At 37.6% G+C, this 23,415-nt stretch overlaps 1 protein-coding gene across 1 annotated transcript in view; it reads right to left on the minus strand.

The window, feature by feature from the left end:
* Positions 1-23,202, minus strand: part of LOC100395653 (ankyrin repeat domain-containing protein 18B-like) — a 47,419-nt gene extending 24,217 nt beyond the window's left edge. Inside the window, 10 exon segments of the mRNA XM_078348136.1 lie at positions 2,244-2,393; positions 3,973-4,893; positions 7,246-7,316; positions 13,132-13,199; positions 15,776-15,865; positions 15,867-15,899; positions 16,666-16,772; positions 20,942-21,115; positions 21,280-21,394; positions 22,777-23,202. Coding sequence (XP_078204262.1) covers positions 2,244-2,393; positions 3,973-4,893; positions 7,246-7,316; positions 13,132-13,199; positions 15,776-15,865; positions 15,867-15,899; positions 16,666-16,772; positions 20,942-21,115; positions 21,280-21,394; positions 22,777-22,985 — 1,938 coding nt within the window. The 5' untranslated portion in view covers positions 22,986-23,202.
* Between the last annotated feature and the right edge of the window lie 213 nt (positions 23,203-23,415).

The following is a 23,415-nucleotide window of genomic DNA, read 5'->3' on the forward strand; positions in this document are numbered from 1 at the left end:
ACCGGGGGCTAACATGAAGCACTTAGAGGAGTACATAGTGCATAGTAAGCTACAGATAACATTGGCTATTAGCATGATCATTTTTGCCATTTTTTTATATCTTAACAATTGTATGTGTTAGGCAGGTGGCATTCCAATGGAAGTTGCAACCTATAGCTGCGCTGAGTCACTGTTCATACCACTGAAAGTGGCAGCAAATGGGGAGTGTATAATTTATAGCTTACTTTTCTCTCAGTATGACTCAGTGGGCAACGGTTACCTATGTACTACAATGTAAGTAGCACCTCCTGGATTCAGCAGTACATAACCGACATGACCAGCAGAAATAGGCTGAGCCACTGAGCTGAAAACCCTGGACTCTTTTGCTAAATGAAGGCTCCTGAATCAATTCCCTCCAGGAACTGTTACTGTGGTGCTGCTTTCACTAGCACTCTTGTAAGCTCTCAAATTAAGGGTCTTTGTCATCAGACAAGCTGCAGCCAGACTGTGCAGCTGATAAACTGGCAGCCATCCAGAAATACAGTTCTGCCTGCATAGTGAAGGAAGGCAAATTTAGATCCTTTTTTCATATGGAGAAAAACATGAGCATCTGATTGAACAATTCTCATTAGACTGATTGGTTAATTGCTAAGAATACACTTAGAATAAAAGATTTACTGTGTCAATGTCTCAAAGGAGAAATAACTGGTATGATAGAAAGTATTTAACTCTATGCTAAAAACTGCTAAGCTAAAATATTTTCAATTTATACAAACATAGGTGAGAAGCATGTCATATATTATTTTCCCTTTAAGCAAATTTATAATGAGACAAAATTATCTCCCAGAGAAAAATTAAAGCCCTGTAAAACTGAGGGCTATGTTGTTCTGCACAGACTGGACAACAAGAGCTGAGACGTAAGGTCAATGAGAGTCACAACAGAGAGAGCTTCATGAAGAAGAGGAAATTGTCTGCCAGGTCTGAACGAATGAGGCTAGGTGAACAGAAACTGAGAAGGCAGGAGGGACAGGATGGACAGTATGAGTAAGACTGTTGCTGAAATCTGCTCAGTTAACTCAATGGCAGGGAAATAAAAACGTATGTCCATATAATAAGCTGTAAATGAGTGTTCACAGCAGCTGTTTTCATAATGGCCCCAAAGTGGGGAAAAAAACCTGAAGGTCCATCAACTGATGAATGAATGGAAGACCATGGGGCCATGAAACAGACTATTATTTGACAATAAGAAGAAATAAACTACTTATATGTGCTACAACATGGATAAAATTCTGCAAACATTACACTCAGTGAAAGAGCCAGTCATAAAAGACTTCACATTGTATGACTCTATGTATATAACATTTAAAGAACATGCAAATCTATGGAGACAAAAGTAAATGGTGGTTACCTGCAACTGGGGTAGGTAGAGGGCATGGAGAGGGGCTGCAGTCATGACTAAGAGACATCGGGTTACTTTTTAGAGGGGTGGGTATGTTCTAACATTGATTGTGGTGATGGTTACATAACTCTGTGAATATGCAGACACTAAGTTGTACATTTTAAATGGGTGAACTGTCTGATGTGTGAACTATCTCTCAGTGAAACTGTTTTTAAAATCCAATGGCAGGATCAAGATAATTTTCTCAAGTCTGTTTTGGATGTACATACTCTATGGGATCTGAGTATTTCTATGCGTTTACAGCATATTTTAAATGAAAGAAAAATGAAGACAATGCCCAACTTTTGAAGTAGTTTGTAAATTAACCAAAAACATGTATATTTCAAAGAACAGCCTTTCTCTAGTTAACCTAGAATCCATGAAATAAATAGGCACAGCTTCTGTGTCCATTCACAAAAATGAAGAAATAAGACAACTTTCTGGAACATTCCGTTAAACATTCTTCTCTGACTTAATCTGGCTTGCCTCACCAAGGCAATAAAGAAATTATCTAAAAATACTGTTTAACAGGAAAAAAAGTCAATTTTCTGTGTGGAATGATATATAATTCTCAACTTTCCCAAGAGTAAATATTGTGAGAGAAAAGGTATGCAATTATTTCTCAAAATGGCAGAATAAAAGCCAGAGTTTAAGAAATAGGTATATTATCAAGATAATAAAACAGTAATCATTAATTATAATTAAAATGCAAAATCAAGTTGCCCACTGAAGTCAGTAACCTAAAACATTTTATATTATTCAACACTATATTATTCAGTTAATTATATCACACATTAACTGTTGACATGTTAAATGCCATACATACCTGACTTCCTACTTGAAATAATTTTTTCTTTGAAGCTCGTGTCTCATCCAAATTAATGTGACAATGTGATGTACCTTCCAGTGGAGACTCTGGCACAGATACGTTTTTAAGGCTACCAGCCAGTTCTTCTTGAAGTTGTCTCACAATCACCTGATAAAATATTTTTATTACCAATTTTATACATTGCCTTATTATTAAATTATGTTCATAATATTTAACTCTAATGTATATACTTTGAAAATTACTATCACACACACAGACTCTCTTTTCCTCATATGTACACATTTTTGTTTATTACTGAATTCAGTGAGGAACACAGAAGGTGTTATGTTCCCACCAAATTGGTATTATTTTATTTACATGACAGATTGATTCAGCCTGCTATTCATTCATCTTAGACCTTCAACTCAACTTGAGTTTCTCACATATTCAGTCACAGGTTCAAGTCTTTCCAACAGATTCCTATCTCAGGATAAACGTAAAATTCCAGTGGCCTTCAAGGTCCTAGGTAACATGGCCTCTACCTCCCTCTCTGACCTCAGCTCCTACAACTCTGTCATGTCCTCACTGCATTGCCACTTTACATGCACTCTACCACCCCTCATTAGCCTGAAAATGGAGACCCAATGTCAAACTCATAAATCACAGGCAGCTGCAAGTATCTTTGTACCGGGAAAAATTATAGCCAAATGATAGTCACTGAGACTTAAAATGTAAATTGAGCTAATCATTAATAAAAATATTCAAACTAAATTATAAATACCTACCAGCTGGAACATTAAATCAAATATGTTTTGCTAAAATTTACCACATTTGTTCCAAATTGTGGTTTTATGACAAGTAGATGTCTTTAAAATATTAAGTGGTCAGAAAAAATACATAATGTGAGACTGACCCATTTTGAGACTTAAGTTACATTGACAGGAATCAAAACAAAGTTATACTAACTAAAATATATAAAAGAGCTACTGAAGGAAAAGCATCATAAGACACAGCAACACACTTCAGTTCATCTGGGAAATCTAGAATTAAGTGTCAAAGCAGCTCACTTAATTGAATCTTAATTTCAAAATATTTATTTCAAGTACAGGCATTTCCACCTATCTGCTTCATTATGGTCTTAAAATGTGGCAACATAAAGACATTCAATTTATTATTTCAGCAGTATAAGACTACATACCTCATCAACATTACTCTGTATCTACTAAAATCTCATAGGTGACACAATGTCTTTACTCAAAGTAAAGCATCTGTCAGCTCTACCTTTTATTTCCTGGAAACAAAGTGTGTTTTCAAGCTAATACAGAAAACAGTTTTTTTTTGGCAGGGGGGAGGGTTGATTAAAAAAAGGCTTTGTTGAAATATGATTTACATACTATAAAATTTATCTGTTTTCACATACAGTTCAAAGATGTTTAGTAAATTTACTGAGTGGTGGAACCATCTCTACAATCCAACTTTAGAACATTTCATCAGTCCAGGACAATCCCTCATGCCCATTTAGCAGTCACTACCCATTTCCAGTGCTACTCCTACACAAACATTAATCTACTTTCTGTTCCTATACATGTCTTTTCTGGATGTTTCATATAACTGGAATTATACAGCATGATAAACACACTTCCATCTATTTACTTTTTAATATTGAACTAGGTTCAACATATAGCCAAAATGAAAAGTTTACATTTTCTTTCTGGAAGGTTAAAAATATTTCTTTCTTCATACTTACTTTTATTTCTGCTTCTTCTTTTTCATACTGAAACAGTTTTTCTTTTAAATAATTATATTCATTAATTAATTCTTTATTTTTCTCTTCTAGAAGAAGACCTTCCTTTACACACTCATCCCAGCCTCCTTGGGTATTAATTATTATATTTTCATTATTGCCTTCCTTACAAGCAGCCTCTAGTAGTTGTTCAAGCAAGAGATTTTCACATTCTACTTGATGTATTCTCTCCTCTACACAGTTCTGCTTTCCAATGAACTGACTCTCTTTAGCTTCCTCATTTAGACGCATCTGCTCCATTTCCTTTATTCGATGCCGCTTTTGCCTTAGGTCCCTCTCTGCACTTTCTAAAGCCGATGTCTTTTCCCTGAGAGCATCTCTTGTCTCATGGAGCTTCTCTTTTAACATATGGAACTTCATCTGAGCGTTAGAAAGTTGTTCCGTAAGCAACTCATTCTTATCTTTCAGTTGAGAAATATTAGAAGTCATTATTTCTCGTACAGAAACATCTTGTGCTCTCTGTAAAGCAACTTGTAGGTATTTTGTTTTCACCCTTTCATTGTGCCCATTTACAGCAGCAGCCAGGATGGAACGGAGGAATGCAATTTCAGCTTCCACTCTGTCCTTGTTGTGTTTTACCTTCTCCAGTTCTGAATTCAGCCTTGTATTCTTAGCTTTGAATTCATTAAGCTGTTGACAATACTGTGATATTGTTTTTGTTATCATTTCCTCATTGAGTCTTACACTCTTTTGAAAGTTAGCATTTATTTCTCGAGTACTTTTAATTTCCAGAATATGTTCCTTTTCCTTTCTGAGACTGGCATTTTTTATTGTGTATAATTTCTGCCTGAGTACGGCAGTATCCCTCTTCAACATGCAATTTTCATACATGACATCCTTCTTTTTTCCATGACTTTGAAAATCCTAAATAAAACAAAAGAAATGTTTAGCTAGCACTCAAATATCATGGTTACCTGTGAAGTGAAAGAACACCCTGTACTTTCAAGCAATTTAAAAGGATGCTGTAAGTGGATATCCAACTGGAAAAAAAGTAGAAGCAAAACCTTCCCTTAGAGAGCATAAACTTCAAGAAGTTCAAAAATTTATCTGAAGTCAATGAATACATAAAAGTTAAAAGAAAAGCACATGCTAGAGAATTTTTAAGAATGTCAGAATTGTAAAAGCCTTACTCTGAATTACAACAAACTCAAAGCATGAAGTAAAATATTCACAAATTTGACTAAATTAAAATATTGGAAAAAGAAAATTGCATTTATACTCCAGTATCTAAGCCATACACAGCCCTATAGCAAGAGTGTTACATCTGTGTATATTTAGAGAGATAAAACTTCTCAGTTTTTAAAGTTATGCTTCCCTGATAATATTCTATCGTGATTAGACACTTTTAACATTTTTAGTCAGTTATAAGAATTACATTCACTAAATCATAAATCTAGACATTGTACTAAGCACTTCTACATAAATACATTGATAAACTGATTTAGTTATCAAGATTCTTTTAAAAAAAAGAGAGGTTAAAAATACAAGCAAGCTGCAGGATTTTCCCCAGGGCTTCTGACTCTACTTCTAGTTCTCCACCAGATCACTGTTACTTGTGTGGTGTGAATATATCAACACAAAAACAAAGAAACAAAAAGACACAACACAAAATGTGCCTTCTGTCTTTGTCACCTGGATTTTACATGAAATAGCCAGATTGAGAGAATGTGACCTTGTGGGGCTTCAGGAACAGAAAAGAAGCTTTTCCTTTTCTGCACTAAGTTATTCTTTTCCCCACTGCCTTTTACTTTTGTTTTTTCATTTGGATTATGGGGTATCAAAAAAGTAAAGGTGCTCGCTGAAGTAGAGGAACCAGAGTTTGCCACACAAGGAGCAGAGTTAAACTGCCGAGTTGCTAGTGCAGAATCCTGGAAAATGAGATGTTGCCCAAATTTCACATTAAATTACCACAGAAGTTTACAGTTGAGAGATATACAGTACAGTTGTCTACTCTAGCCCCATTATCTACTTCATAATGGAAGTAAAACCAAGAAATACTAAATAATTCACCCAAGGCTCCTAAGGTGGCATTACCTAGCATTTCATGGGACCAAAAGAAAAGATACAATTTAAATTATGTAAATTGCCAGATAAATATATCACGTTAGTCAGATAAATTAAAAGTGTGACTTTGGCAAAGCGATTTGATGCCTCAGAGTGTGGTGGGAGGGTTCAATTGCTTTTATTTTGAAAGAAGTAAAATCTCTACCTTTAGAAAGCAACATACAGAATTCAGCTCTCTACTATAAAATCAAATGCTAAATTTTTGGCTGAGGAGTTATGCTACTTATATGATCAAGTCATATATGTGTCCAAATTTACCATATTTTGTTAAATAATGAGTGGGACTCCATCTAAAAAAAAAAAGATTTTTACCTCAGCATATCATAGATAGTGAACTTATACAGAGAATTGATGTTTCTAAAGATAACCTGAAGAGTAGGCAAATGCTAAGTTATTAGAAGACAAAATGAACACCAATTAGAAAGAAAAGACAATGTCTACGTTCTTCTAAGTGATATGATATGTAATATGATAGTGTTACGTATCTAGAGAGATTATCTGCTTAAATGCAGTTCTAATGTATTCTAAGTTCCACTAGTGACAGTGGATTAATCAATTTTAGTAATATTTACTATTTATGCTAAAATAAGAAAGTTATTGTTTGTATCCTGACACCAAAGTTTCCATTCTGGAAGGCATAATTCTCTTAATAGGCAGTTGGGTTGATTTTATGACCCCATTCTCTCCCTGGACATAGACACTGAAGGTAACCAAAGATCAAAAAACAGAAGAAATCTTTAACCTCAGCACTGGAGGACCAGCAACATAGAAGACCTGCCAGGTCTGAACCACTGGCAATGCTGACTCCTTTAACATGAGTTGAACTCAGTGACCAACACTGTTCAATTGTTCCTAATTTCTCTTGCATAGTAATACAACTCAGTTTTCTATGTTACCTTCTCTATCAAGGTTCTAAAAATAAAAGAGCAAAGAGACTTCTGGAAATTTCTGGCCTCAACTCCAAGGGTAAAGACAGCTATGAGTTACTACAGACTGAAAGAATATTTCAGATTTTATAACTGATTAAAATGTTTTCAAATTAAATATGAAATTATGATCTGTTGGATTCTAAAAGGATAGTCAAAAATGTCACTTCATTTGGACTATGTTATCTTATTAAATAAAAAAATTTAAATTTAAATTGTTATGTACCTGTGGCTGTATATTTTCACTTCTCTTGAACCTTTCTTTTGTTTCCTCTGAAGCCACTTTTAAGTCATGTTCTACTGAAAAATCCATATGTTTAGTTAAAATGAATGACTTAGAATAGTTAAGCTCTATAACTTTTATAAAAATGGATATATAATAGCATATACTTTTATAAATTGGGAGTTTACATGAAGCTTAATGTTTACTGGAGTATTTATATCTTTAAGTAACACTTCTAATTCTTTAAAACTTCAACAAACACTTGAAGAGACACTAGATATCAGCAGGTTCGAGTCATGCAAAAATCTTAGGGTCACCCACAAATTGTTCCACCCAACATAAATAAACAAATCTGCTGGAAACAAAAGTTTAAAATACAGTGAAAACATATAAAGTTAACATTTTACTATTCTCTACTTCATAATAATTATCTTCTGAACAACATGTTAAGCTAGTTGGTATTTACCAATATTTTCAAAATTATTGTTACCATTTATATCTTTATTAGGATACACCCTGTTTTTAAATTCTGAAATTTTTTCCTCTACTATTCTAACATATTTATTTTCATTATTGAAGACTCCGAATGTAGGTTGGGAATAGTAGCTCACGCCTGTAATCCCAGCACTTTGGAAGGCCCAGGAGGAAGAATTACTTGAGGTTGAGACTTTAAGACAAGCCTGGAGATTATAGTGAGTCAGTTTCCCTGACTCGACAGGAAATTTGCCATGCATGGTGGTGTGTGCCTGTAGTCCCAGCTACTCAAAAGGGTGAGGTGAGAGGATTGCTTAAGCCCAGGAATTTGCAGTGAGCCTCGATCACGCTATTGCATGCCACCCTTGGTGACAGAGTAAGACCCTGTCTCCAAAAACAGAAAAAGAAAAAGGCTCAGAATGCTATGTCAAGTCCTCCTCAAATCTGGCTGTCTTTGTCCACATACACAGGTGTCTCCTTCCTTCGGGCTCCCTTCGTACATTGTCAATTTTTCTAGTGTCACTCCACCACCTATGAGCTGCACATTATGTCTTTACGTGTCTATCCTCTTTGCTGCTAGACTGTAGCAATCATCTTTCTATAAACAGCCTTTATTTTACTAAAGATGTATTGAGTTCCTGCTGAGTGGTAAACACTGGAGTTTAAAGAACGGAAATAAAAGCCGTCGGAGATAGCTTTGCTAGAGATCACACCTGAGTCTGAGCTGAGACTTAGAGAGTGAGGTTCACCAGATTAAAAGAAGCAGAGGGCAGGAAAGGTAGCGAATGCCAGGCAGTGGCAAGAGAGGGAGAGAAGTCTCCCAGAGCGTATGTATTTGTCTGCATCAGTGGGATGGTGACGAAGGCATTACCAGAAGCTCAGTAATGCCAGATAAAAGAGCAGACAGAGAAAAGGCTGCAGATGGAGATTTGGGCAGAAGCCAGTTCCTGAAAGCCTTGTATAAACCAACTATTATTGTCATTTCTTAAATTAAAAAAAAAAAATTTAAAAAGCATAATTCCAAAACAAAAGACCAACATTGCATTTTATCTTATCTTATTTGATTTGATTTTTATTAGAGATGGGGGTCTCATTCTGCCACCCAGGCTACAGTGTAATGTTGCTATCATAGCTAACTGCAGCCTCAAACTTCTAGGCTCAAGCAAGTCTCCTGCTTCAGCCTCTCAAGTAGCTGGGATGAAGGTGCAGAACACCACACCCAGCTACATTTTCTAAAAAAAAAACAATAGAAATGGGGTTGCCCAGGCTGGTGGACCTTCTGGCCTTAAGGGATCCTTCTATCTCAGCCTCCAACACTGCTGGCATTACAGGCAGGAGCCATCATGCCCAGCAACACCAATATTTTCAAATAAATCTACCGGAGCTACATCATTTTATTGTATCATGGATGGGCAAAAATCTGTAATAGACTCATATACTCCCTAGATTTGTGTCAAGGAAACTATAGCATTAACTACAGCTGAAGCTTCTCTTGCCTCTGACTCTTTACGTAATTAAGAGTAGAGACACTCAAGTGTCTTAGGGTTTGTACCTTCTTCATTTTTTGAAATGTGCAGGCTTTGTAGCTGCTGTTTCTGTCAATCATGCAAGCTTGTTAGATATCCCTTCTGGAAAACTTCATCCTTCTGTCTTCTTACCTGGCAGAATTTTACTCACTCTGCATGCTTACCCTAAATCCCACGCACTTCTTAGAAGTTTGCACTCATCAGCACAAATTTAAAAGTGCATGGCATACAATGAACATAATAAATACCTGGTAAATAATCACTATATGCTCAGGTGACATCTATCCTCCAACTGTCCTCTACATAAGGGTCAGCAAACTAGAGACCACAGGCCAAATCCTACCTACCATATGTTTTTTCTCAATAAAGTTTTATGAGAGTACAGTCATGCCTATTCACTGACATGTTGCCTATACCCGCTTTCACACTACAATGGCAGGGTTGAGTAGCTACAAGAGGTCACACAGCCTTCAGCTGCTGAAATCATTTGAGAGACAGGGAGAGAGAGAGAGAGAGAGAGGGGGAGAGAGAGAGAGAGACAGAGAGACAGAGAGACAGAGAGAGAGAGACAGAGAGAGACTGCATTGCCTAAAATATTTCCTACTTAGCCCTTTACAGAAGCAGCTCGCCAATTTCTGCTTTACACCATGAACAGAACACCCTAATTCTCAAATCTAATGCCTCCGCTGCTCACAATTTTCCAATGAAACTCTAGAGCAAACACTGCTGGCTCCCTACCCAAGAGCAGTTCTTTATTGTTTCTTGCTGGAGAAACTCAAATCTATTCGGTTATTTATCATCTCAATACCCCTCCCCAGCTTCAAAAGAGAATTATTCTAAGCTCATCACATCATTACATTTGCTTTTCCAGTGCCTGGTTCAGGGATGAACATGTGGTGTGACCCAACCCATAGGATGTTAAAGGAAGCCCCCTGCATGCTTCTGAGTTTTCTCCCAATTTAGAAGACACATGTGAAAAAAGCATTCTACCCAAGAAGTTTCCCCTGGCCTACAGGATAAGATCTACTCATTTCTATACATTAAAAAGCCTTTTATTGAACTTGTTTCTAAACAACAGGTAAAACAACAACAAAGTCTTTCCTAAGCTTGCCTTCACTGGCACATAATGAACATAATAAATATATAATAAATAATAACTATAAGTTAGTTTACCCGTTCCCAACCACACCCATATTAGACATTTTTGCACTAGTAAATTTGAATGGCTCATAAACTCTACAAAGTTCACTCAGGTGTCCCACCTTTTGAACTTGCTCCTCCTTTTTTAAAACTTTCATTCTTCGTGGCTGCTGCTTCTATCAAACATGCAAGTTTGTTAGATATTCCTTCTGCCAAGCATCATCCCTCTGCCTCCTTACCTGGCAAAGTTCCACTCACTCTGTATGCCTACTCTAGATCCTACCCACATTTTAGAAGCCAGCATTCATCACCACAAATGTAAAAGTGCCTGGCATGTACAGAACATAATACATACATATTAAATAATAACTGTAAGCTCCCAGCTGACATTGGATGCACAATAAGCACTACATAAGATAGCAAATAAAATAAATGACAATGGTAATACCAACCTCCTAACTGTATTTTTAAAATGTATTTTGTAACATTGGAAAAAATGTTTTGTCCACAAAAGACACATGATTGATAGTTATCTTTTAAGTGGACAAGAATGAATTAAAATATTTTCTTAAAATTCTGTTGAAAAAACACAAAAATTAAATAGTTATCTGTATTCAATTATGAGCACCTTAAAGACAAAAACTATGTCAATTCCATCTTTGTCTCCTGAAATTTGCCAAACCTAGCTTACAGATGTGGTTTGATAAATATAGACTAAATTAATGGTGTCTTCATACAGCTCAGATTGTACAATGCATTAGGTGTTATATTTTTGTTATTGTGAAACATTTTTATAATTTTATTATTAATTTTTGAACCTAGAGTTTGGCTATTGGAATATTTCTTATTATTATCTTTTGCCTAATGATAATAGAGTATCTCTCTTTCTTTCTTTTTTTTTTAAGATGGAGTCTTGCTCTGTCACCCAGGCTAGAGTACAGTGGCACAATCTCTGCTCACTGCAATCTCCACCTCTCAGATTCAAGCAATTCTCCTGCCTCAGCCTCCTGAGTAGTTGGGATTACAGGTGTCCACCCCCATACCTGGCAAATTTTTGTAATTTTAGTAGAGATGGAGTTTCACCATGTTGGCCAGGCTGGTCTCAAATTCCCGACTTCAAGTTATCCATCTGCCTGGGCTTCCCAAAGTGCTGGGATTAGAGGCATGAGCCACTGTGCCCAGCCTGGTAACAGAGTATCTTGTTCCAACAAACTTACTATTATTATGATAATTAGCCAGCACATTAAAAAACACGCTTGTTCTAAGATGTGAATATATCTCATGAGGTTCCAACTGATGGAGAATGAAGTAAAAAATAGCCCCTGTTTGTGTAAGAATACGTAATATAACTTCTGCTTCTTGGAAAGCAATTACTTTTCTGTCTTCTGCATTCAATAGGTATCTTCAAAAATAATCTATTCGTATGGGTGCACACTGGCTTAGTTTTATGGTTCTTATTGCCATTTGTTTATGATATCAGAAAGAAATTGTTGAGTTCCCAGTTCTAAAGATAGGTACTTTCTTAGTGACACAAATTCCTGTGTAATACAGTTGACCCTTGAACAACAAGAGTTTGAGCTGCAGGGGTCCACTTATATGCAGAGTTTTCATCTGCCTCTGCAACCCAGAGACAGTAAAACCAGCCTTTTTCCTTCCTCTGCAGCCTAATCAACCTGAAGATGATGAAGATGAAGACCTTTGGGAGAATTCACTTATGCTTTATGAATAGTAAGTGTATTTTTTTCTTTTCTATGATTTTCTTAACAGCTTCATTTCTCCAGCTTACTTTATTGTAAGAACTTAGTACGTAATACTGCAACACATACCAAATATGTGTTCATCGGCTGTTTATGTTATCAGCAGGACTTCCACTAAATGGCAGACTACTAGTGGTTAAGAAGTTTGTAAGGAGTAAAAATTATACTCAGATTTTCAACTGCACACGGGTTAGAGTCCCTAACCCCCACATTATTTAAGAATCAACTGTAGTTAACATTTATTTACTAAACACAAACCATTTATTATAAAAGTTAAATAGAAGATCTATTTGCATGACAAGTCCAATTTGTAATAATTTGATTAGACAGAAAAATACACTAATTAAAAATCTAATTTCTTATTTAAATTAATACAAAAATATCATGTAGAATTTCAATGATCCTAAGTGGGTGACTTAATTTTTTAAGACAATACTGTTTTGAGATTATGAATGAGCTACAACGAACTTATTAAATTACTCTGAATTCTAAAGAAATTAAAATTTTAAAATTAATTTTTATGTTTAAACTTTAAATTACTCTGAATTCTAAAGAAATTAAAATTTTAAAATTAATTTTTATGTTTAAACTGCTCTTTTATGATTAAAACTATAGAATCTTACTTTATTTTTGCTTATTTTTTATTTTTTGGAGACAGAGTCTCACTCTTTCATCTAGGCTGGAGTGCAGCAGTGCGAATACAGCTATTGAAAACTCCACCTTCTGGAATCAAGGGATTCTTTTGCCTCAGCCTCCGGAGGAGCTAGGATTACAGGTGCCTGTCAACATGCCTGGCTAAGTTTTGTATTTTTAGTAGCCACAGGGTTTCACCATGTTAGCCATGCTAGTCTCAAACTCCTGACCTCAGGTGATCCGCCTACCTCGGCCTCCAAAATATAGGCATGAGCCACTGCACCTAGCCTGCAACGCTACTTTTAAAAATCAGTAAGACCACCAAGAGAAATGAGAAATTTGCTATCAAGAAGTCTTACCTCGATTGTCATCTTGAAGATGATTTTTAAATTTCCTGTTTTTATGTTCCAGAATTTGTTGTTGAATCCTATGCATAATGAATGTCATAAACAAATTACCATTCGAATAGCAACATGAAAAATATTTACCAAACATATTAAATACTTAAAGCATTTCAGACAATATCAGAGCTAATATCAGAACTCTAATGTCCCATATGCTTTAATATTTGAAACTCTGTAAACCTATTAGGCTTCTAATTAAAGAAGAAAAACATGAAGTACTCATTCTGTGAGAGAAGCATAGCTCAGTAAATAAATTCTAGTCAGCTTAAGAGCCTGGAAAGTGTCCTGCACTCAGAGTAAGTCCTCGCTCTGTCACCAATAGACATTTTGTTTTCAGACTGGCTTCTTCTAAAAAACAGCGATTTTACTACCTTATTTTTCTAAGTTGCCGGGAGAATGTAATGAAATAACATGTTTAAATGCTCAGAAAAATAGTAAAGCAATTGAATAATTTATTCTTAAACTGTATTGCTGAGACAATTTAGGAATCTCAAATAAAACGTGATGGGTATTTTCTCACAGGTTCTAATATTTGAATGTCACAGTGTTCAGAAAATGTTACCACGTGCTAATTTTGGTTATTAGTTCCACTAATCATGGCTTGTAGTTCAGAGCATTTTAGCTAATTTATAACTTGTAACTAAATTTATATGTAAATATACTATTATCTCATTAAAACATATTACCTAATTGTCCCCTATTACTGAGCTCATCAATCACACCAAGGCCAGAAAACTAACAGAGGTCAAAACCTTGCTTGGACAACTACCATTTCTTCTCTGTCTACTCAAACTCTGAGCCAGCAGATCTCTGTTAGAAGGCTGCATCTTCTTGATCCTCTCCAACTGACATACAAGACAAAACCCTGCTTGTACTGTTTCTCATTTCCATGAAAGAGGTCCACGTTGATGTTTCCTCATTTCCAAGTCATGTGCTAACAACATATTTGCATGTAACATCCCATATGTCACTCAGCTCTGTTCTCATTTCACAGATCACCTCACAGGATATAATGATAACAAAAGCAGTTTCAATATGGGGTGTCTCCTGTTCTGGTTTGACTCACACTGTTTCCTTGGAGCTAGTTAACAAATAGACAAATGAACTTCTGAGGACTATGCCAAATATAGAATGCTTTATGAATTTGCGTGCCATTCTTAGGCAGCAGGTGTGCTTATCTGTTCTGTTTTGATCTAATTTTAGAATCTGTGCTGCTGAAACAAGTATAAAGCCCTGTTTTATACATGGCTACTCATGAGTCATGGATGAGGCTCAACTCTGTTAAATCCAAATTACCTACTTTAGATACAGAGAATTCTGTTGAATGACTTCCTGTGAGGTAGAATTTTAAAATATTTTTAAAATTTGAGGTAGAGATGCAAGTAGCCTGAGAGATTTTCATTACTATGGAAAAGGATTACTTGAGGGGCTGACTGCAAGTTGGTACCCACTACTCTATTGAAGAAAAATGTGGAACCTTCTGCTATCTAACAGAAGCTGCTACAAAGGACATACAGAAGCCCTAAGGTACAGATGTGATGACAAAAGGGAAAGAGAACTCTGATCTCTTTCTGAAACATTATTTGACAATTCCTGACTGTTGAGTACAATCCCAACTAATATTTGCTAGAGAAAAGATGAACACAGGTCTCAAAGGATAACTTACCATGAAGGTCTAGGCTAAGCCCAGCTAAGAAGTGGGCTACACATAAGGTTTTTAGTGTTGGGGGAGGGTCAGTTGACTCAATATGTGTGTGTGGAAAGCCAGGAGTCCTCGCTGCCAGAGCAGGGTGCTGGGAACAATGGCTGAGCATATGTACAGGAACTAAAAAACTCCGTAGCTGTGAACTCATGGTGTGTGAGTCACCATGAAGACTCAGGGATCTGAATCAGTAAAGGCATCCTGGTGGCAAAGGTCAATCATTACTAGATTGCAGGACCAGTTACAATGGCAGCAGCAATACAGCAAGTGAATAAATGGAAACAACAGAATGATCAGAATGGCCTTTTCCCCTCTTCTTCTGACTTGTAAATCAAGATTGTCTTCTTTGGACCTAGGGAATCCCTTAGCTTTCTGAAAAATTCAAAGGAGGAAGGTATAGGGCATAGCCCCAGGGTACAGTACAAGATTTTCTGCTAAACTGGACATTTCGAGACCCAATAACTAATTAGAAAAGTCAGGCCAGTCATGGTGGCTGGCAGTTTGGGAGGGGGAGGCAGGAGAATCACTTGAGCTCAGGAACATGAACAACATAGTGAGACCTTGTCAAAGAAAAGAAAAGAAAAAAGGAAAGAAAGAGGAAAAGATGTGATATTATTTATATCTCACATATAAAGGTTATACGTGGAATAAAATGAACAACATTGAGATCTCTAGGGATAAAGACCTTTAAAAGTCCTGAAAGAATCTTGCACTCACTGCTACTTCTAACTAGTCTAGCTTTCTGTTTGATTTCCAGCTAAAAAGTGGACTGACCCATTGCCATTCCAAACGACCTCAACCAAACTATGAACTGTCATCTAATGTATAAGATGCAATATTTGTCATTATTTTGAACCTTAATTTAGTATTAACTGGTCTTTTAAGTCAAGCACTTACCTTATCAAATCACAACAAACAGCATAATCTTCTGCTGTTTGTCCAAACACATCCTGAGAAAAGACACTAACATTTTCTTCAAGGAGAAGGCAAGTTATGATGTGCGGCAAGCACGAGGGCTATTCTGAAATAATAAAGAAATAACTCCACTCAAGAACTGGAATAAAGGTACTTACTCAACAAATTTGATACACTTTACCAATTTACTATCTTGCCTGTCAGTGCAGACACAATAACAGTTTACATGCTCTAGCTTATGTCTATCAGCATCTTGGGTGCTCGAGTGTTCATCTTTGTAAATTGCCACCAAGGCTTAAAGGCAGGGGCAATAAGGAAGCCTCTTGTCCCCCTGGGGTATGACATAATACAAGTTGCTAACTTACTGTCCTTTGACAGCCAAGAAACTATGCTGAGGTCACTTATCTAAAGTAGGCAAAGATTTAAAGGAAAATTTCCCCGTTGCTTTCCTAGTCTGATATATTGTAATTCAAAGTCAGCAAGGGGTCAGACAAGTAAGAGCCATCAGCAGGCTGAAAACAATGATGATAATAATGATACTGGTAATAGCAGGAGCTGTAAACTGAAAGTTAAAGTCTGTACTTTATAAAATTAATAAATTAGAAAACCCCTTTAGCTAATAAAAGGTTACAGGACCAAAAACATCAGATTAAAGATAAGAGTCTATCAGAGAAGATGAATCCTACTATGTACTGTTTTTTATGTTGCTCGGTCCCAATAATTGCTTTTCTACCTGATTATTTATGTTATTTTTCACTGTAGGCCAACAATTACAAGTTAACCTTTTTATTAATATTTCTCACTTGTGTGACTTTTACCACTCTAGAACACTCGGCTTTTTATTTAAAAAAAAAAAAAAAGAACTACTGTACCTTCTGAAATTGTCAACAGCGTGTACATTTGCCTGGTTCTTCACTAAAAATGTCACCATTTGCTGCCTCTTGCAAATTATAGCAAGTAAAAGTGGCATGTTTCCCTCCTGTAAGAAAGCAAAGTAATTTATAATTCACAAAATTACATATTTCTCAACTGAACTAAAAATCTTCTATGCTATAAACTTAAACATACAATAGAGAAAGAAAGTAAATGCAAAGCAGCCCCTTCGTTCTCCCTCCTCTGTGCTTCCCCACACACTGCCTTGCAAACACCCCTTTCTGCCTCCCCACATTAACTTTGGTCATCTCCAAAACTCACTTTATTTACCAGTCCCATAAATCACTGCTTCTCTCACAGCATTTAGCACAGTATATTGTTATTGTTTCCCACTGAAACCTAAGAGCTTCTTGAGGGCAAGGGCTGTATCTTTTTTCTCTGTAACCCTAAAACCTAAGATGTGGTAGCAAATGCTTTAAGTTTTAAAAATAAATTGATGATCTAAATCATTATCTCTAGAGCAGTGTTTCTTAAACTATATTCCAAAGAATATTTGTTTGACCAGAAGTACTGTGCCCAATAGAAAGAGTCCATGATCATCTGCATTTCAGAAGTATTACAAACTGTATTGTATGTCCATGAATCAAGAAATCTCTTGAACTTTGCCTAATCCCACTATGACAATACTTTCTGTGGCAAACGTTAACATTTTAGGAACTAGACTTTCAGGGATACAGTTGCCAGAGCTTCCGCAAACAGGCTGAGCTTCCTCTGGGTGGCACACACTTGCTCAATTCACTTCTACCAATGGTGTCGGGATCCCAGATGCCAATGTCAGGCCCTCCTGATCTGAATGGATCACTAAAGAAATAAGCTCTGAATTAAGAGAGATTTTGGCTTCAAATGCACTTATCCTCCTTATTATTAAACAGTTCATGAGTTTTCTCCTAATACAAGAGGATTGATTTTTATCTTAACTGACAAAAAGCTCAGCATGTTCTGTGTAAGAGAAGCAGGTTAAAAAATTTTGAAAATAAGTCTGGGTTCAGTGGCTCATGCCTGTAATCCCAGCACTTTGGGAGGCTGAGGTAGGTAGATCACCTGAGGTCAGGAGTTTGAGACCAGCTGGCCAACATGGTGACGCCACGTGTCTACTAAAAATACAAAAATTAGCTGGCCATAATGGCACACGCCTGTAGTCCCAGCTATTTCAGAGGCTGAGGCAGGAGAATCACTTGAACCTGGGAGGTAGAGGTTGCAGTGAGCCAAGATCATGCCATTGCACTCCAGCCTGGACAACAAGAGCAAATTCCATCTCAAAAAAAATTTTTTATTCTTAATTATAGTGATAATTCTGGAACCCTAATGCAGCTTTACTTTTTAACGTTTTTAATCCATTTGTATTGGTTTCCATTTACACTGCTATTTAACATTATTTTTTTTACTTTAGGCAAAATATAAATCAGAAACAAAAATACAATGGTTTATCAACAAAAGTTCAAATACTGATGTATATGGCTTATTTCTGGCATAATAAAAACCAATAAGTCACTTGTATTTTAAGGGACATTACTGGAAAGAAATATATAATGTCTGGAATATTCATAATCTATCCAAGTCTCACCGGGAATAATCTAAAAAGGCTTTTAGGCATTCTTATGAGCAGATGACTATTTGTGGTATATGTAGAGAAAAAGAGTTAAAAAAAAAAACCTTCTGAATTCTAAAATTCAACCCCATAATTGAGGGATTTATATAAACTATAAATTGTATATTATAATCCAATATACACTGTCTTGAAAACCTTGAAATCTTTATGAAAACAGACTATAAAACAGGAGTTGTGAACTCAAATACTTCTGAGGACGAAGGAGGTTACCTAAGTAAGCGGAGGACTTCGGTGGGCACAGGAGCAAACTAGAGAATCTGTGCCTCCTGTACAGGGGCAGCCTCTACACAGCGGACCAAACAGTGACGGGGCTCAAGGGACACCAGATTTGATTCTTAAGACAAGTCTGAAGTCCAGATTTCTTCATGAGTCTCCTAAATTTTACATTTTGACTCAATTTAAGTAGTCAAAAAAAAAAAAAAAACAACCACCAAATCTATGTGCCATATTTAGACTATAGCCCTTGTGTTTTTATATTTGGTACGAATGTGTTACTAAATCGTTGTGTATAAACCAAGTATTTGCTTGTGTAATTTTTTCTTTCTCTAGGGTTAAGGTTCGGGTTGAAAAAATCAGGCCCTGATATGTATTTATGTATATATCTATATAATACATATTGCTGTTAAGACTCATAGTACCCACCTCGAGAGTTTTTCCAACATGTATTCATTTACAATCTCTTTGTATATCATTTTCCCAGATTGTTAACCAAATAATTAGTTCATAGGACTTCCAAAACTAAATCATTAAAAGAATTCCTACTATATTCTCACTGACTTCATGGATTTCAGTGTTTAAAACCGACATCCTGATTATGCCAAAACTCCACAAACTTAACAGACATACTGAGATAGCCCATAATACAACTTCCACCGAAAAAAAAGGTTCAGTATTTGCTACTAATCTAATTAAAAAAGAAAACCTCATGTGTAATGAACATTAATTGACACATAATTACCTGAATGTTGACAAAGGAACATGAAATTGTGAAAGGATCAGCCTCTGCTTATTCAACGGTTACCGACAAGCAAATTCCTAAAGACTCTCTGAATAGTAGCGAATGATTCACCATGAGAAGGAAAAGGTGTTCTGTAAGCTGAGAGACATTACCAACACTGTTTCTTTTCACTTCCCAGGCACAGACACAGAGAGAGACAGATAAGTCGGGCTATTATTATTGGAAAGGAGAACTTTGAAGGAAGTAGTGCTTATCAAATGCCAACTCTTTTGGAGATTTCTTATGTTTTTGAGATGTGGAAACTTACATACTGCACTCATCGATTCTGTGCTTCTTAATCAGGAGTGTATTCAAACCTAGAGGAATTTTTTTTCCTGCTGTTGTTAGAAACAAGAGTCTCACTATGTTGCTCAGGCTGGACTCAAAACCCTAGCATCAAGCTATCCTCTTACCTCAGCCTCTGAAGTAACTGGGATGGGGAACATGCCACTGTGCATGGCTTCAAAAAATATTTTGAACCATACATGTTCAGGTCTTATTAGATCTGTCACATCAAAATCTTCAAGGGAAATCCTACACTTGTAGATTCTTAACAGAATTTCCCCAGATCACTGTAAGGCACCATTCTAGCTGAGAATCAGGGCAGCAGACAATCGCTTGAGTTTCATCACTCACCCACACAGCCACTACTCATTATCAGTTTGGGATATGGCCAAAAAGAGAGAGTAAGAGTAACTTATTCAAACTCCGGTCAATGGGTAGAACAGGGACAAGTAAACTCAAAATCCCACTTGATTTTGCTATTTATAAGCTCCTTATCTCCCACCTTCCCACCAAGACATTCTAGATTTGAGAGGAGACTTCAGATTCTTATCTAAGTGGCTGTTTCTACCAGGATGGGTAATAAGTCTGTTACTAACATGTTCTACCCTTTGCTGAAGTGTTTCTCACTTTGTCGCCACCTATTCCTTACCAATCTGGTTTCCTCAGAGTCCTCTAAAAATTAGGCAAGTTTCAATCACTCTCTTTACCAAACCAAAAATGAGCTGAAGAGCACTTTGTCTCAATACGTAAGCTGGAAAAACAACCAACTAAGAAACGAAACCTCTTCTTTACAGTTTTCCCTCATTACCTAATTTCCAAGTGACCTGCATATTATCTCATTGCTCTCCTTTCCCTCTCCATTTTTTCCTCTTAAGCCTTGCCACTGAAAGATACATCAGTCTTTTAAAGAAAATTGTCAGCAGCAGCAAGATTTTCATTTACTGCAAGTCGATTTAGTTTTGTTTCAGTGTTAAGATAAAGCCTATTTCCAGGGTAGATTTTTCTTTCCTGTGTGTGTGGTTTTTGTTACACTAATTAGGGAAAAAGAAAACAAAACAAAACCTGTGGTAGGAAACAAATATTTGAAAAGAAAAAGTTTTACCTTGAACAGATTCACAAAGATTTCCCATAAGTGCACTAAAAAAGCTGTGCCCTCTAATGTTTCTTTAAAAGTATCAATATTTAAGGTAAAATCTTAGATAATTAAGTTATTTCAAAATATTTTCATTTAAGGAAGGCTTGAGTTTCCAAACATGAAAAATCGACCCTTACCTATGTCAATGTTAAAACAAATGTTTTGAAAAGAAAGTCGATTGATCGATACCTTGTTTATTGCTTCAATATTTGCCTGGTGGGAGAGCAGTTTTTCTGCCAGTGAAGTCACGCTATTATATATAGCATAATGAAGAGCAGTGTTGCCGTAGACATCTTGAATGTTTGGATTGGCGCCATGTTCCAGCAGAATAATGGAACAAGCCTCCTTCTGACCATGTACAGCCTATCCGTGTTAGATAAAAAAAATTAGACTGTAATTTCTAAGAATTCAATACACATATTCCACAAGTTTCACCAACTAGTCATATTTACATGAGATAAATTCATTTTATTTACATGTATTTAAATCAAATCCATTCCATGCTGAAAGAGTTGACTACTATATACCTTCATTAACGGGGTCCTGTTTAGTCCGTCATCGATGTCAATCTGGCACTTTCTGCTCACCAACAGAGTGACCACTGCCACATGGCCATATGCACAGGCCAAATGCAGAGGGGTCCTGTGAGAGTGAGAGTAGTTTTCAGGAAATTGTAGTGCAGTATCTCAACACCTACAATGATTCATGAGATTGTAAACACTGAATAGCATGTTATTCCTCTGCCTTCAAAACAAATAAGTTCCTTTTGAAGAAAGTACGGTACTTCTTAGCTCTCATTGCTCACTACCTTAATGAAACGGCAGCCTATTTGGATAGAATGAGCTTGGTCTATGAATTCAGTTCAACGAGGGCTTGAGTTCTTCTACTTTGAACGCTGTCACTGACCAGCTACTGCTTAGCCTTTCTGTACCTCAATTTCCTCATTAATAAAATAAGGATGACAAGAGCAGTTAGCACATAGGACACCACTGTGATGCTTAAATGAGAACCTATGTATTTAGAACTGTTTCTAGAACAAGCAACAACTCAGTAAGTGTTAGATTGTTGTTTTTTGAGACAGGCTGTCACTCTGTTGCCCAGGCTGCAGTGCAATGGTGTATTTATACCTCACTGCAGCCTGGAACTCCTAGGCTCAAGCAATCCTCCTGCCCCAGCCTCCTGAGTAGCTGGAACCACAGGAGTGTACCAGCATACTCAGCTAATTTAAAACAAAGTTTTTGTAGAGTAGGGATTTCACTTTGTTGCCCAGGCTGGTCTCAAACCACGGCCGGATGTTATAATTATTACTATTACTACTACTTAACAAAAACATTTTCATTAAGTAAAATGATACAATTATTCCTATTTTGCAGAACGATTTAAAGATCATGGCACATTTTAACATATCTGCTATTGGAATGGCATTTATTTTTTATAACTATCATTGGTAGCATTTTAAAAATTATCTCATTAATATAGAAAATAATAGGGTTTCACACAATCTGTGAGGCCTGACATTAAGTGGAATACGATATACACAGCAGGTCTAGGGCAGTTCTAGGCACCAAGGAACCCACCTCCCACTTCCAAGTTTCACCGTAAGAAGCCCCAGTGAAGAACCTACCTACATAGGTAGGTTCAGGTGTAAAAGGGACACAGGGTTTTCATCTGAGAACTTGTCACCTGCTGAAAATGACTCATGATATTTTTGGCATGAGAAGTTCTCATTAGGCACCTTCCTATCATATGGACGACACACCATGTTTTACACCTGTATATGCTTAACTTTGTGAGTTGAATCCCTCAAACTCTCCACCAAGTGCTACAGGCAAGGATCTCCACCGCAGGGAGATCCGGGCCGCTGGCATGGGCACTGGGCAGTCACCCGAGATGGAAAGCAGCTGAGGCTCCCTTTGGCTGCCAGGCACCCTCCAAGGCTCCCGCCCCAGCGGCTGCGGGGCTGCAGGGCTACAGGGAAGCCGGGCCTGGGGACCCCCTCCCACCCCTGGCTGAGCCTGCGCTACCTGCCCTTCTTGTCGCGGGCGTCCACGTCCTGGCTCCTGCACCTCAGGCAGCGCTCCACCTCTGCGGCGTTGCCCTTGATGGCAGCCCTGTGGATCTTCCGCAGTTCCGCGTCCCGGATGTGGTACCCGGGACCCGCGTACTCGTCGCGCTCGATGGAGCCCAGGACCGTCTGGCCCAGGCGTCTCCCAAAGCTGAAGAGCTTCCTCATGTTGGCGACTTCTTCTTCTCAGCCGCCAACCACCCGCTCCTGAGCCGCCGCGGCTCCTCGTGGCCTTTCCACTCCCACCCAGCCCCAAATCCACGATCCAGCCCCAAATCCGCGATCCAGCCCCAACCCGCGATCCACCCCAAACCCGCAATGTAGCTCTGAATCCACGATTCAGCCAGGTCCACCACAGCCTTCGGCAGCGGCACCCGCAACCTCTGACCTCTCAGATCCAGTGAGCCGGGTGAAGCTGTTGGACACGCGCCTGCAGCTCAACGCCTGCGGGGACTCCGGAAGCCGCTCCCAGGCCCGCGCGCCAGGCAGGGGTTGGCTGCAGCTCTGGCGCAGGTGCCGTCGGCTTCGGGGTTCTCCTGGGCTCGCCGGGGCCTTCCCGGAATCGCAGATGCCTGCTGGCACGAGGGCCCGCCTGGCC

Source organism: Callithrix jacchus, chromosome 1 (genome assembly GCF_049354715.1).
Source record: "Callithrix jacchus isolate 240 chromosome 1, calJac240_pri, whole genome shotgun sequence".
Classification (NCBI taxonomy): Eukaryota; Metazoa; Chordata; class Mammalia; order Primates; family Cebidae; genus Callithrix; species Callithrix jacchus.